The 16,773-nt window shown below is 41.3% G+C and overlaps 1 protein-coding gene across 2 annotated transcripts in view; it reads left to right on the top strand.

Moving 5' to 3' along the window:
* Positions 1 to 16,773, top strand: part of pan3 (poly(A) specific ribonuclease subunit PAN3) — a 203,791-nt gene that overhangs the window by 170,934 nt on the left and 16,084 nt on the right. For both annotated transcript variants that reach the window (XM_041198817.1, XM_041198815.1), the window contains one exon: positions 12,884 to 12,948. In XM_041198817.1, coding sequence (XP_041054751.1) covers positions 12,884 to 12,948 — 65 coding nt within the window. The remainder of the gene's footprint in view (positions 1 to 12,883; positions 12,949 to 16,773) is intronic.

Below are 16,773 nucleotides of genomic sequence, written 5' to 3'. Positions count from 1 at the left end.
CATTGTTCCAGTAAAAGACAGTTTAATCTTGATGTAATTTCTATGAGGATGGTGTTTCTGGCAGAATGTTTTCCCTCTGAGGCATCTGATATAGGTGTAAAGCTAGCTCTCTGCACTGATCTCCTTGGTTCAACATTGCAGACATATCACTTAATACTCCGGATAACTTAGCTGAACTCCCTGTAACTCACTCACTTCCTGCAAGATTTACGTCATCTTCAGTTTGTTGTCAAAAATACTTATTTCCTGTGTTGTCACTGCTAAGCATTTTTAAATTTCTACACTACAACAGTGACTACATTTCAAGAAGAGCTTTATTGTCTGTAAAGTACTTTGGGATGTCTGCTGGTCATGAAAGGCGCTATTTAAATCCTTTAAAGAAACTAAGTTTTTACACTAAACCTAGAAAGACAGAGAAAAGAAATCTAGCCATTGTGTTGAAGTTTTGTTGGACAACCAGCAGACAACAAATAGAAAATATTGCAAATTTCAGCTGTGTTATATTTAATGACAATCCTCCATCTACAGTTTGACAAAATTTAATTTGGTTGTGCCCACTTTTACAAGCTTTTACAAGTATTTGCAGAGTAGCGAAAGTAAACACTGATCTGTTCAATGCAGAGACAGGTGGAATTATCAGGGGAAATGAGGAAATGGCAGAAACGTTGAACAAATTCTGTCTCACACTTCACAACAGAAGACAAATTATGTGCAAGAAATGGAGGGTAAATAAAGGGTAATAAGAGTGAGGAACTTAAAGTAATTATTACCAAAGAGGAAAAAGTGTTGGAGAAACTAAGGGACTGAAAGCGAATAGATCCTAGGACCTGACAGCCTATTTCTTAGGGTTCTAAAAGAAGTAGATGCACTAGTTATGGTTTTCCAAAATTTCCTATATTCTAGAACAGTTATAGCAGATTTGAAGTTAACAAATGTACCACTACTTTAGAACAGAAAGAGATAAAATACCTGAAAATTTTAACATTTTGCTTTCAAGCTTGCTCTCAATAACAATTTGATATCAGTAGTTCTAATTTGGAATGAATTAGATATCAAATTTGATAGTGTGCTCAAAGCTATCAAGTGTACTCAAAGGTATATCCATACGTACTCAAAGCTATCCAGCGCGCTCATAGCTATCAAATGCACTCAGCAACCTGCATTGAAAAATACAAGGCAATGAATTACTTAAGTAATACCTGAATTTATTCAGTTTTTCACTTGGCCCAAAAAAATTGTTCCGCTATACAGTATACGCTTGGGACTATCACCTGATCCCCATCAGTTCTTAATTTTAATCTCAGGGACTATACTTTCCACTCACCTACTCCCCAGTTCTCGGGGTTTAAACTCTTCCCCCTCCCACCTCAAGTCTCAGGGTCTAAATTCTCCCCACCAACCCCGCCTACAGTTTCAGGGTCTCAACTCTCCTACATCTCTCCCTCCAGTCCCCAAACTCTACCCTTCTCTCACTTCCAGCCTCTTTCTCCCCCACCCCATCTTCTTCCTGCCCCCCATCCTCTTTCTCCCCCCTCCCTTCAGCCTCTTCTCCACCTCCCTCCAGCTTCTTTTCTTGCCCTCTCCCTCCAGCCTCTTCTTGCCGTCTCCCTCCAGCCTCTTTTCTTCCCTCCCTTCCTCCAGCCTCTTCTTTCTCCCCCTCCCTCCAGCCTCTTTTCTCCCCCCTTCCTCCAAACCCTCCCCCAGCCCTTGCGGCCTCGCCGACCTTCTGGGCCTTGAGGTCTTCTGAACTCTCTCCATGCCTCAGACTTCCCCAGTACCTTGTTGCCGTGGCGTTGTTGCCGCTTTGACTTCAAATCTTAACAGGGGCGCCCCAGAAAACACTACTTCCGGTTTCCAGCCAGCATTGTAAACGGAGATCTTCAGTTGGTGGTGGGGGCACGGTGGAGTGAGGTTGAGAAGGGGATTAAGCGGTGAAGTGGGGGAGGGATATTAGGGGGGGAAGGGGAGGGGAATAAGGGAAGTGAGGGGGGAACAGAGGGGAGAGAAGGAGAGGGGGAGGGAGGAAGTGAACCTCTGCAATCTGGGGCGTCCATAATTTTCCCTGAATTTTTAAAACCCACTTATCCTCTTTAACCAAGCTTTTGTTCATATGACCTCACACTGCCTTATGTTGCCTACATGAAAACTTTCAATTTTGAAAGTTTGAGGGGGTGGAAGAAAATTGCTTTGGGTTGTGGGTTTAGAAGAAAATTGCTTGGGGGCGGTGAAAGTTGCTCAGCAAGGGGTGGTGGGGGAGATAATTGCTCTGGAGGGGTTGATGTAAGAGAACTGCTGTAATCCTGGAGGGTGGGTGGGCACAGCTGAGGGAGGAGGTAGGTGGGTGCCATGGTGGGAATGTGCTGCATGAGTTATAGGTTATAAAGAAAAACATTTTAAAAACTCATCAAACCACGGTTTCCTTTTTCTAAGATAGCTCAGTTTTGTGATATTTGAAGGTATGGAAATTCAAAAATATGGAAAATAAATTCAATGATCATTTTTGGTGTCCAAATGTTTAATTGATGTTGTTAATCACATGTTTGAGTGCTGTGGTTTGGGGCAATTGATGACATTGACGTCAGATACAGTGCATGTAATGTTAAATGATAGCTAAATGATTGCTGTTGAGTACAATTGATATCAAATGAGAGCAAATGAATGCCGTTGAACACAAGTTATGCCAAACTTTTCAGGTTGGGAACAGGCCAGTTAGCGTGACATCAGTCATGAAGAAACTGAAATCTATTATTAAGGAAGTCTTAACAATGCAACTAGAACATTATAGTATGATCAAACAGAATCAGTGTGGTTTTACAACAGGGAAATCATGTTTGTCAAATTTATTAAAGCTTCTTGGAGGATGCAACTAGTAGGGTAGATAAAAGGGAGCCAGTAAGTATAGTATTCATGGATTTCCAAAAGGCATTCAGTAAAGTGCCATGCAAAAGGATAGTAGGCAAGATAAGTGCTCATAGAGTTGGTGGTAATATATTAGCATGGATGGAGGATTCGTTAGCAGAGGGGAGAGATAAATGGGGCATTTTCAAGTTGGCAGGTTATAGCTAATGGAGTACAGCATGGATCAGCGCTGGGACCTCCTATTTGAAATCGAAATGATTTGGATGAAGAGACCTTACATTATGTATCCAAGTTTGCTTACAATACAAAGCTAGGTGGGAATGTAAGCTGCGAGGAGGACATAAAGATGCTGCAAAACAATATAGATTGATTGTGACTGGGCAAAAAAATGACAGATGGTGTATAATGTGTTAGCATGCAGGTACAGCAAACAGTTAGGAAGGCAAATGCCATGTTGGCCTTTGTTGCAGGGGATTTAGAGTACACTACGTCTTCTCTTATTTGTGGTTGCATTCCTGAAAATCTTTAAGTGAATCATGGGTTCCCGTAGGAATCAATGTTAAAGCTGCAATTGGGTTCCTTTGGACATTTCTTACCGGGAAAAAAATCAATGTACAAGTTGAAATACTGCACCATGCATGTGCAGTACTGTGCATTCCAAGCTGAAATAACTTGCAAAATAAAATAAATGATTAAATATACAGGAAATACTGTATAAATTCAAATTAGATAACATTCATCAGTCTCTCTTATGTGGTGCCTTGGGTTTAGGGATGACTTGCATCCACTCCGGCACAATGGGTTCTGAGATGGCTGATACTTCCAATGTGCAGTCTGCAGACTCTGCCACATGTGGGCAGGTGTTACTTAAGTCAGCTATTGAGTCATTTGGAGGTTTTGTCACTCTCTCCAATGCCTTGATCTTAGCCTCTGTATGTTCTCAGTGAAGTCTGTGTTTGATGCCTTCCCAAATGAACCCTCTCCCATTTTGGTCAGTCTCATCATGAGTTGGTGGAGATGTTTGGCCTTTTCAAGGATGCATTGAGGACATCCCTGAATTGTTTCAGCGGTGGTGGCTTTGAGTGATGCCTTGATGCTGGACATGTTGGCTTGAAGGAGGATCTTGCATTGCACTCCTTTCTTGCCACTGGATTTGGAGGATCTTTTGAAGACACTGTTGGTGCTCGTACTGTAGACTTGAACAAGGGCCCAACTTGGGGGCTCCAAACTTAATTAGATGATTGCAGAGTCAGCTTGCTGAAGAGTAAATACTGTGCACCCTGTATTTTTCACCCTAATGAGCCCTGAGACAAGGAAGGCAACTTTACCTGTGTATAGTAGCAAATGCCGCTCTTTCTCTCAGACTTTAAAATGGCTTCCGTGCCTCACACGCAGCAGGCACATCTGGGGCTCCATCACTGAAATCAGCTCGCAGAGTCAAGAAAAGGGCCTTTTCTTCACACAAATGAACGGCCCAGGCTTCAACTTTTTGCTTGCAAAAAAATGTTGGTTTGGATATTCTTTCATCAAAACTTTCCTGCAGCATTTTTTTAAAATCAAAGTTACTTCAAGTGCAGGGAAACACCTCACTCTCTTCACAATAGCGCTGATTGGTTACGGGACCTGACAGATCAACATTAAATAAGCCAGTGCGTGATGATGATGCTGGCAGCTACGCGCACAGTGACAACATTACAAACAGAAATCATGACGTAAATCGGAGAAATGGGCCCGAAAGAGTAAACAACTTAAAAATGAAACAATGTTAAGAGGGCAACTTAAAATGGGATCTTATTGTACAAGGAAAAGCAAGTCTTGCTTAAATTATATAGGGCATTGGTGAGGCCACACCTGGAGTGTTGTGCTCAGTTTTGATCTCCATATCTAAGGAATGAAATACTTGCCTTGAAGGTGGCACAGCAAAAGTTTACTAGATTAGTTCCTCAGATAAGAGGGTTGTCTTATGATAAGAGGCTGAGTAAATTGGGTATATTCTCTCATGTTTAGAAAAATGAGAAGCAATCACATTGAAATATAAAAGATTCTGAAGGGCTAGATGGGTAGACACTGAGGGGTTGACTTGGGTGAAGGGACCAACTGTATTGTAGCCAAGTTTGCTGACGATACAGTGTTAGGTAGGAAAGCAAATTGTGAGGAGGATACAAAGGGATATAGATAGGTTAAATAATTGGCAGATGGAGTATAATGTGGGAAAATATGAGCTTGTCCACTTTGGCAGGAAGAATAGAAAAGTGGAATATTTAATTGGAGAGAGACTGCAGAACACTGCAGTACAGAGGGACCCAGGTGTCCTTGTCCATGAATCACAAAATGTTATCATTCAGATACAGCAAGTAAATAGGAAGGCAAATGGAATGTTGACCTTTATTGCAAGGGGAATGGAGTATAAAAGTAGGGAAATCTTGAGACAACTGTTGCACTGGTGAAAGTGCATCTAGAGCACTGTGTATAGTTTTGTTATCCCTACTTAAGGGTGGAGGGGATGGATATACTTACATTTGAAGGAGGTCACAAGGTTTGCTAGGCTGATTATTGGGTGAAGGTGTTGCCTTTTAAAGAGAGGTTGAGCAGATCTGGCCTATACTCATTGGAGTTTAGAAGAATGAGAGCTGATCTTATTGAAACACACAAGATTCTGAGAAAGCTTGACAATTTCGATGCTGAGAAGATGCTTCCCCTTCTGGGGGATCTAGAACTAGAAGGCACAGTTTAAAATAAGGAGTTCCCCATCTAAGATGGAGATGAGGAATTTTTTCTCTGAGGGTCATTAGTCTTGGAATTCTCTTCCCCAAAGAGCAGTGGAAACTGGATCATTGAATATGTCCAAGGCTGAGTTAGACAGATTTTTGATCTACAAGGGAGTCCAGGATTATGGGAACAGGCAGGGAAGTGGAGTTAAAGTTGCAATCAGATCAGCCATGATCTTATTGAATGGCAGAGCAGGCTTGATAGGCCAAATAGATGACTACAGCTCCTATTTCTTATGATCTTATAACACTGACGTGCAGTATTAGGGTAAGACGACAACCATTTAGGAATGAAATGAGAATTTTCTTCACTCATAGCTGCGAATTTTTGGAATTCTCCACCTCAGAGGTTGGTGTATGTTCCATTGTTGAGTTAAGCAATAAGGGATTCCCTGGGGAAGATGATCATATGACAGAATTTCACAAAGAGTTTGAGACTGATGGGCTAAATAAACGCAATTACAAGGGTATGAAGGGTGAACTTGCTAGGCAGATTGGGAATAAAAGCAAAATACTGCAGATGCTGGAAATCTGAAATAAATACAGAAAACGCTGGAAAAACCCAGCAGATCTGACAGCATCTGTGGAGAGAGAATCAGAGTTAATGTTTCAAGTCCGTACGACTTCTTCAGAGCAGGTTGGGAACTTTGATTAAAAGTATGACTGTAGCTAAGCAATGACAAACATTTGAAGAAATATTCCTTACTCCTCAACAAATATGCATTCCATTGAGTGATCTGTCCACGTCTAAAGAAAGAGGTTAAGGATAGTATTCAATTACAAGAAGAGGCTTACAATGTTGCAAAAAGGATAGTAAGTTTGAGATTTGGGAGAGTTTTAAAAACCAGCAAGGGATGACCCAAAATTGAGAGGGAGATAATAGAACGAGAGAGAAATTAGCAAGAAATTTGAAAGGATATTGTAAGAGCTTCTACAAGTATGTAAAAAGAAAGAAGCAAAAGTAAACATGGGTTCCTGAGATGGGAGTTATAATAGAAAATAAGGAAATGATAAAGATGTTTAACAAAAACTTTTGTCTGTCTTTACATAAAAGACAGAAAAAAACTGAAATAGTGGGGAACCAAGGCTGAAATTTTCCTGCTGGAGGCAGGAATCAGGAGTGGGACCAAACGCAAGTCACATTCCTACATCAGGCTACCGAGAAGCGCGGTTTTTCAGTTTCTGGGGCCTTTAATTGGCCTGGAAGTGGGTCTGTTGCCCAGTTAGGCAGATCCAAGACAGGAGTGGAGGCAGGCCAATGTTGGAGAGCTGGTTAAAAGGCCTGCCTCCTTTTCCATCTATCCCCGTATACATCGACCCATATATTCTAATGGACATGTGGTTAATGTTGAGTTGTATTGGAAGGATTCAAAATGTATTTAAATGAATTCAAAAGAATTTTTGAAAGTAATTGAAAAGTATTTTAAAATTGAAATATATTGCACCCTCCACCCATCCCTTATCTACTTTATAAATATATGACCTCTCAAGTCCTACTACAAAAGCTGGATTGAATCCAATAGCCCATAAATCGCCCAAATAAACAATTTGAATCTTGGGAGAGGATGTATAAATATGGTCAAGTGTTTATAAATGTTTTAAAATGCTGGAATGCATTCAAGAGTGCACAAATTCCTCCAAATCAACAATTTGACTCTTGAGAGGAGCCACATAAATAGTCAGGTATCTATAAACACAAAAAGCTGGATTGCATACAAGAGCACATAAAACCCCCAATTAAGTAATTTAACCTCAGAACTGTTAATCTCAGAAGATGTCTAAATTGAAACTATAAAACAATCGGAAATACTTAAATTATACCTTCCCGCATTCATGCATCTGGTAAAAAACCTGACCGCTGCTGAACCCTGGCTGCCTCACAGAAAATCAGAAAACTTTCTGGAGACAGGCTCTTAGTGAGCCGGCCACACTGCAATTGGGGTTGTTAATAGCAACGGGACTGTTCAGGGCTTGTTTCCTCTCCTGTCCTTGGGAAAATGGCAGAGGGCGGGATTTTCAGCTGGCACATTTGATGGTCATTTTGTTTGTCATTATGCCTCTGTTCCCATCAGGAAACTAAAAGCCAGTTATCTTAACATCTGTCAAAGGGAAAATGTTAGAAGCTATTATTAAAGATATTATAGCAGGGTACTTAGAAAAATTCAAGGTAATCAGGCAGAGTCATCATCGTTCTGTGAAAGGGAAATCATGTTCAACCAACCTACTGCAGTTGTTAGAAGAGGTAATGGGGAACCGGTGGGTATACTCAGCTTAGATCCTCAGGAGGCATTTGATAAGGTGCCACATCAAAGGTTATTGAGGAAAATAAAAACTCATGGTGTGGGAGGGGGGGTAACAGATTAGCATAGATAGAAGATTGGCTAACTAATAAGAAACAGAAAGCAGGCATTAATGGGTCATTTTCTGGTTGGCAAGATGTAATGAGCAGTGTGCCACAGGGATCGGTGCTGGGGCTTCAACTTTTTATAATTTATTTAATGTCTTCGATGAAGGGCCAAAGTTATGGTTGCTAAATTTGTTGATGACACAAAGATAGCTGGGAAAGTAAGTTGTGAAGAGAACATAAAGAGGCTTCAAAGGGATATAGATAGGTTAAGTGAGTGAGCAAAGATTTGGCAAATGGAGTATAATGTAGTAAGATGTGAAATTGCCCATTTTGGAGGGAAGAATAAAAAAGCAGCATATTATCTTAATAGTGAGAGATTGCAGAGGGATCTGGGTGTCCTCATGCATACATCACAAAAGATTTGTATGCAGGTCAGGAAGTAATTAGGAAAGCTAACAGAATGTTGTGGTTTAATGCAAGGGGAATTAGATACAAAAGTAGGGAGGTTATGCTTCAGTTGTACAGGGCATTGGTGAGATCACATCTGGAGTACTGTGTACAGTATTTAAAGAAGGCTGTAAATGCGTTGGAAGCAGTTCAGAGAAGGTTTACTAGACTAATACTTGGAATGGACAGGCTAGGCTTGTATCTGCTGGAGTTTAGAAGAGTAAGAGGTGACTTGATTGAAACATATAAGATCCTCAGGGGATCTTTCAGGCCAGAAAGAATACTTCCTCTTGTGGGAGAATCTGGAACTAGAGGTCACTGTTTAAAAATAAGGGACCACCCATTTAAGAAAGGGACGAGGAGAAATCTTTTTCTCCGAGGGTTGAGAGTCTTTGGAACACTCTTCCTCAAGAGGTGGTGGAAGCAAAGTCTGAATATTTTTAAGGCAGAGGTCGATAGATTTTTAATAAGCAAGGGGTTGAAAGGTTCTTGGGGGTAAGCATAAATGTAAAGTTGAGGTTACAATCAGATCAGCCATAATCTTATTGAAAGGCAGAGCTGGCTGTAGGGGTTGAGTGGCCTACTCTGCCTAATTCATATATTTGTATGTATGTTTTATTTGGGACGGGAAAATTCTGGTCCAAGAGTCTAATGTGACTGAGGAGCTTAAAGTAATTAGTATTAGCAAAGAAAAATATAGGGAAAGTCCTAGAACTAAAAACTGGCACATCTCCTGGACCAGTTGGCCTATGTTCTAGGGTTCTAAAAGATGTGGCTGCAGGCATAGTGCCTGCATTGTTGTGACTTCCAAAATTCCCCAGATTCTGGAACGGTGGATTGAGAGGTAGCAAATGTAACGCTACCAGTCAAGAAACGAGGGATAGAGCAGACAGTGAACTACAAGCCAATTAGCCAGATACGGGTTGTTGGGAAATTAGTGGAATCCATTATTAAGGAACTGGCATCAGGGATCTTAGAAAATCATAAGATTAGGCAAGGTCTTCATGGTCTTTGGAAAGGGAAATTTATTAAGAGTTTCTTGGGGATATAACTAGCAGTGTAGATGAATGGGTAACTGTGGATGAAGAATATTTGGATTTCAAAAGGATAAGGTGCCACATATAGGTTGTTACATATAGATAAAGGCTCATGGGCTTTTGCGTAATATTAGCATAGATGGAGGATTGGTTAAAGGAGAAAAACAATGTAGAAATAGATGGGTCATTTCCACTATAATGTATCCAAATTTGCTGCTGATAAAAACTGGGCAAGAAAATAACTAGGTGAGGAGGACACGAGGAATCTACAAGGGGATATAGACAGGTTAAGTGAGTGGGCAGGAAGGTGGCAGATGGAGTGTAATGTAGGGAAGCGAAAGATTGTTCACTTTATGTAGGAAGAATAGATAAACAGATTATTCTTTAAATTGTAGAAAACCATTAGATGTAGATGTTCAGGGAGACTTGAGTATCATTATACATAAAACACAGAATGTTAACATACAGGTGCAACAAGCAATTAGGAAGGCAGGTCATATTTTGCCTTTTATTGCAATGGGTTTGGCATAGGAAAGTTTTGCTGTAATTGTACTGGGCTTTGTTGAGATTATACCTGGGTTACTGTGTACAGTTTTGGTTTCCATACCCAGAGAAGGATATACTTGCCTTAGACAGAATGTAACAAAGGGTCACCAGATTGATTCCTGGGATCAGGGGTTTTCCTATGAGGAGGGACTGAGTAGAATGGGCCTGTACCCTGGGATTTAGAAGAATGGAAAGTGATCTGAATGAAACGTTATGATTCTGAGAGGGCTTGACAGAGTGGATGCAGAGATGCTGTTCACCCTGGCTGGAGAGTCAAGAACTAGAGGGAGCGGGGCTGGATTGTCATTATCAAGGTGGGTAGGTCAAGATGGGAAATTTCCCAACTCAGTAGGTCCGCCTTGGTTTAATGGGCCCCGTTGCATCCAATTTTCACTCCGGAGAGGCAGGGATGGAATAGAGTCTGGCTTGCCAACCCTGGAAACAGATTGTAGGCAGCCACGGGGGCGGGCAGGTGCCACTGTGGGCTGGTTAGAAGGCTCGCTTCAGTTCCCTGGGACTTTTGTCCCAGTTGTTTTAGAAGCTGGTAGGCCTCTGGCCCCCAACCCTCATGACCTATCACATCCCTATCCACTTCCTGTGCCCCCTCCATGCCAATTTCTGCCTGCATACTACTTCCATAGCCACTCACCCATTATCCACTATGGGCAGATCTTTGCTATGTGGAGATGAAAACAAAACCGAACTTCAACAGAGCTCTCAGTAGTATGTACTTAATACTGAACAAAATTCTCATTCATGAAGCCCATTCAAATATTTTAAATCCCCTCAAGTATTCGATCTGTTATAAACAAAGTTCTATTCAGTAGCCACATCAAAGATGGCTAACCCTTTATTAGCCTCTTTAAACTGTCAATCAGAATGTGAACTCAGACAACACCACCCCCCCCCCCCCCCCCCCCCCCCCACCCCCCCAAACCACCACCACCACCACCACTGATGAGATAAATGCTTTTGTAGCTTTTGAAATAGCCAAGCATATATAATGACTTTGACTGTAATAACAGCACTTGGGAATTGTCAACAAAGAATCTATTGAAACTGCAGGAGCAGATGGAACTCATTTTTTTCGAACTTGTTCTAACACCAGATGCCTGTCAATTAAAGCACTCCAGCAGAGGGTGTCTTTTAACTGATAGTTTCATGTTTAAAGTGCTGAGGATTTTTTTAAAATTCAGATCATGACACTTTAACAGGTCTTACCAACCTTTCACAAGTGTTTATGTCCACTCAATAAATTCATGGCACCCACACTGTAGTTAAGGCTCTTACAACAGCAAAAAATGGGGAGTCTGTTTGAACTCACCACTAATTTCAAATGACCTTGCTGAGTTCATGTTTCCTACCTCCCCCTCCTCTGCTGGCAATAATGTGATATGTCAGAAATGGGGGCAGGACTTCAGAATCAGAGCCCCACTCGCCATTTTTAAAGTTCCCTGGAATCAGCCCGACTCTGCGGAAATTTGGTCTGTAGTATCAGGATAAGGAGTCAGCCGTTTTGGACTGAGATGAGGAGAAGCCTCTTCATTCTGAGAGCTGCTGTTCTCTGGAACTCTCTATTGCAGAGGGCTGTGAATGCTTAGTCATTAAATATATTCAAGATTGAGATCAATAGATTTTTGAACAATTAAGAGAATTAAGGGATACGGGAAGTTGAGGTTGACATTCAACCATTATCTTCTGTGGCTGAGCAGACACAAAGTGCCGTATGGCCTATTCCTCGTATTTCTTATGTTCTTATGAATCTAATTGGAGGGGAAACTGGACGTGGTCATGGTCCCATGTGCTTTCTTCCTTTATGCTTCTAGATGGCAGGCTTGGGAGATGCTGTTGAGGTGCTGGCAGGTTGCTGAAGTGCATATTGTAGGTAGTGCACACTCAGCCACAGTGCATTGGTGATAGAGGGAGTGAATGTTTAAGCTGATGAATGGGGTGTCAGTCAAGCAGGCTGCTTTGTCCTGGATGGTGTCAAGCTTCTTGAGTATTGTTGGAGCTGCACTCATCCAGACAAATGGAGAGTTTTCCACATTCCTGACTTATGCCTTGTAGATGGTGAAAAGGCTTCAGGAGATGGGAGGTGAGTCACCCACTCTAGAATACCCACTCTCTGATCTGCTCTTGTAGCCATAGTGTTTATGTGGCTGGCCCAGTTAAGTTTCAGATCTATAGCAATCTCCCAGAATGTTGATGGTAGGGATTTTGAAGATAGCAAGTCTGTTGAATGTTGAGGGGAGTTGGTTGGATATTCTTATGCTGGAACTGATCATTGCCTGGCACTTGTGTGGCATGAATGTTACATTTATCAGCCCAAACTTGAATGTTGTCCTGGTCTTGTTGCAAGCAGATATGGACTGCTTCATTATCTGAGGAGCTATGAATGGAACTGAACACTTGTAATCATAAAAGAATATCCATTCTTCTGTCCTTCTGCTGGAAGGGAGGACATTGAAGCAGTTGAAGTGATTGGGACTAGGACACTACACTGAAGAGCTCCTGCAGTGATGACCTGGGGCTGAGATGATTGATCTCTGACAGTCAAAGCCATCTTTCCTTTGTGCAAGGTATGACTCCAGCCAGTGGAGTTTTCCCCTGATTCCCTTGGTTTCAGTTTTACTAGAACTCCTTAATGCCACACTCATTTCATTGCTGCCTAGCTGTCAAGGGTAATCGCTCTCGTCTCACTGTTGGAATTTAACTCTTTTGACCATGTTTGGACCAAGATTACAGTGAAGTCTGGAGCCAAGTGGTCCGGTGGAACCGAAACTGAGCACCGGTTACATTTTGACAGTATCTTGAGCATATGGTTTGGCTGTACATTGATTCAGTTCTGTTTTAACTTATTTGTTTTTTCTGTCTTGCAGGAGGTGCAAAATGGGAGGCTGTTTAGGCTACTAGCAAAACTGGGAACCATCAATGAGAGGCCAGAGTAAGCTTTATTTACAGAAACTCACGATAGAAAATGAAACTACGGGCTTATTCTTCTGATCTCACTGTATACTACTCTTCCCTTTCCATTTTTCCCTTTCTGAATATCATTTTGCATTTAGTTTAGGCCAGAGACTCATCTGTAAGATCAGTTAATCAGGTGGTTTGATTCAAACAGGTCACATTAGGTAAGCTCAATAATTAGGGCATGTGGAATTAAACAAATTATTTTTAAAATTCTTTCGGGAAAGAGAAAGTGAGTATTCACAAGATTTAGTTTAAAACTTGTTGTTCATTGTAGACTATCCAGGTATGCAGGTGAGAACATATCGAAAGTCTTCCACCAAAGTCACTGTCAGATGCCTCTGTCCAACCATCTGATTTGTAGTTCAACATTGAGATCTTTGAGCTACTCGAATTATGGAAGAAGTTTGTTTAAGGATAAGAAATTAGAGGTGTTTAGAACAAAATTCTTTGTTTAATTTATTACTGTGTGTGCAATTAGTAATTAAATAACAAGTGGCTATAACTAGGATGTCTGTTGACTTAAGAGCAACTTTCATGTTTATTTTAGTACTGAATATTAGAATATAATCATATTTTTTCCATTACCAGGACTGCCTACTTCTACCTCCATAACATCGCCTCAGCTGTTGAAGCCCTCATCCATGTCTTTGTTACTTCTAGGCTTGACTATACTCTCTAGGCCAGCCTTCCAGTTTTCCATAAAATTCAGCTCATCCAAGACTTTACTGCCTGCATCGCAACTCACGCAAGTCTTGCTTACCTGCCACACCTGTACTTGCTGACTCACATTGACTCCCGGTCCAATTTCACCCCAACTTGACAATTCTCATCCTTGTTTTCAATCCTTCCGTGGCCTCACCCCTCCCTGGCTTTAACATTCTTAAGCCCTATAATCTTTCAAGATATCTGCACACCTCTAGTTCTGGCCTTTTGATCATCCCTGATTTTAATCACTGCACTCTTGGAGCCTTTAGCTGCAAAGGCTGTTAGCTCTGGAATTCCCTTCCTAAACCTCTCTGCCTCTCTATCCTCTCTCCTTTAAGAAGGTCTTTCAATGCTGCTATTTTGACTAAACTTTTGACAATCTTCCCCAATATCTCCTGATGTGGCTTATTATTAAATGTTGTTTGCTAAGACTCCTTGGGACATTTGCTACATTGAAGGTGGTATGTAAATGCATGTTGTCGCTTGGCCATATTTTTTTGAAGGAAGTGAATGTAGACAATTATAGTTCTCTATATGGGGAGCGAATTCAGAAATCTGGAGTGCAAAGAGGCTTGGGAGACCTAGTCCAGAATTCTCTTAAGCTTAACTTGCAAGTTGAGTCGGTAGTTAGGAAGGCAAATGCAATGTTGGCATTTATTTCGAGAGGACTAGAATATAGAAGCAGGGATGTGTTGCTGAGGCTTTATAAGGCTCTAGTCAGACCACATTTAGAATATTGTGAACAATTTTGGTTCCTGTATCTCAGGAAGGATGTTCTGGCCCTGGAGAGGGTCCAGAGGAGGTTCACGAGAATGATCCCAGGAATGAAAGGCTTAACTTATAAGGAATGTTTGAGGACTCTGGGTTTATACTCGATGGAGTTTAGAAGGATGAGGGGGGATCTGATTGAAACTTATAGAATACCGAAAGGCCTGGATAGAGTGGACGTGGGGAAGATGTTTCCATTAGTAGGAGAGAGTAGGATCCGAGGGCACAGCCTCAGAGTAAAGGGAAGACCTTTTAGAACAGAGATGAGGAGAAACTACTTTAGCCAGAGAGTGGTGAATCTATGGAATTCATTGCCACAGAAGGCTGAGGAGGCCAGGTCATTGAGACCAAGATAGGTAGGTTCTTGATTGGTAAGGGGATCAAAGATTGTGGGGAGAAGGCGGGAGAATGGGGTTGAGAAACCTATCAGCCATGATTGAATGGCGGAGCAGACTTGATGGGCCAAATGGCCTAATTTCTGCTCCTATGTCTCATGGTCTTATGGTCTATCATGCGGTAATGGTATTTAAGCCTTCAAAACTTTGAGCCATTTCTTGTAACCCGTTTCTATCAGAACCTTATAGTTTATTTGTTTTTGGGATGTGGTCATTGCTGATGAGGCCAAAATTTACTGGCTATCCTTCATTGCCTTTGAAAAACTGATGGTGAGCTGCCTTCTTGAACCACTGCAGCCCATGTGATGTAGGTACATCACAATGCTATTAGGGAGGAAGTTCCACAGTGACAATGAAGGTACAACAATATCATTCTAATTAAGGATGGTGAGTGACTTAATGGGGAAATTGTTGGTGGTGTTCCCATGTGCCTGCTTCACTTGTCCTTTTTAGTGATACAAGTCAAGGTTTTGGAAGGTGCCCTTGAAGGAGCCTTGGCAAGTTGCTGCAGTGTATGTTATAGATGGCGCACACAGCTGCCACTGTGCGCCAGTGCTGGAGGGAGTCAGTATTTAAGGTGATTTGATTTATTAAGCGCAACAACAATTTGGGAAATTCTTAAATAGTAGCTTTATTTTAATGCAGGAAACACCAAGGTTGACCATTTACATGTGAATCAGAGTACAGGCTTCCCATGAAGCTTCTAAACCGGTTTCTGCCAGAAGAAAGAAAAAGTGAATCCTTTAGTGGTTGAAAGTGGAATGAGCAATATTATGATGACTAAGACATTTTGGATATGTTAGTTGTGATAAAGGAAAGCTAAGTGGCAGGACCCATGGATATACTTGCTAGAATATGGAGGGAGATGTGGAAAGAATTTGCTGAGGTCCAATAAATTATATTTCACAGGTGTGTTGAGTGTATATGTGAACTGGAGGATTGGAATGTGATATATGTGTTAACCATTTATAAAAGGGAGGCATGACTAATTTGGGTATTTGCAAGCCAGTTAGTTTAAGACCTGTGGTATGGAAAATTTTAAGAATCATTAAGAAGAAATTATCTATTATTTGAACAAAGCAAAAATGGATAGAAGCAGCCAGCATAGATGTCAAAAGAGCGATTGTGCTTGAGAAGCCTCACTGAATTTTTTGAGGTGGTAACAAACATGGTATGTGGAAAACAGAAAATGCTGAAAATACTCAGCAGGTCAGGCTGCTTCCATGGAGAGAGAAGAAGTTAATTTTTCAGGTCAGTAATCTCTCCTCAGAACTGGAAGAAGTTGGGAATGTGACCATTTCTATGCAAGTAGAAAGATTGAGAACTGGGTGGGCAGAGAGGGGAAGAAAGATCAAAAGGCTCAGATAGTGTGGAAAACAGCCATGATTATTTTTTTTAAAAATGGTCCAAGGCCAAAGCGGAGTGGTAATAGTACAAGTAAAGAAAGAAAAAGGTGATTTTAAAAGAGCTGTAAATGGCAACAGCAGAAACATTACCAGCACGGACTTCCTGAAAAAATGGAAGCAGATTATGATCTGAAACTGTTGAAATCAGTGAAGGGTCCTCAATGATATAAAGCAACTAATGGAGAGATGAGGTGCTGTTTCTTGAGCTTCCATTGACCTTAATTAGATGAGTGAGGGAGGCTGAGGACAGAACGGTCAGTGGAAGTGAGCAGAGAATTAAAATGACAAATGTCTTAGTCATGCTTGTAGATTGAGCATAGGTGTTTAGTAAAGCAATCACCCAATCTGCAATTGATTTCACCGATGTAGAAAAGCCCACATAATGTGCAGCAAATACTGCATATTAAATTGAAAGAAATACAAGTATATCTCTGTTGCAGTTAGGCAGAATGACCTCAACTTTTGGGGCCTGGCACAGTGGGGAGGGTGGAAGTGAAAGGACAGATGTTGCATCTTCTGCGCTTT

The sequence above is a fragment of the Carcharodon carcharias genome, chromosome 11, assembly GCF_017639515.1.
Source record: "Carcharodon carcharias isolate sCarCar2 chromosome 11, sCarCar2.pri, whole genome shotgun sequence".
In the NCBI taxonomy this organism is placed as follows: Eukaryota; Metazoa; Chordata; class Chondrichthyes; order Lamniformes; family Lamnidae; genus Carcharodon; species Carcharodon carcharias.
The sequence above is the reverse complement of the archived record's forward strand: the minus strand, read 5'-3'. Positions and strand labels throughout refer to the sequence as shown.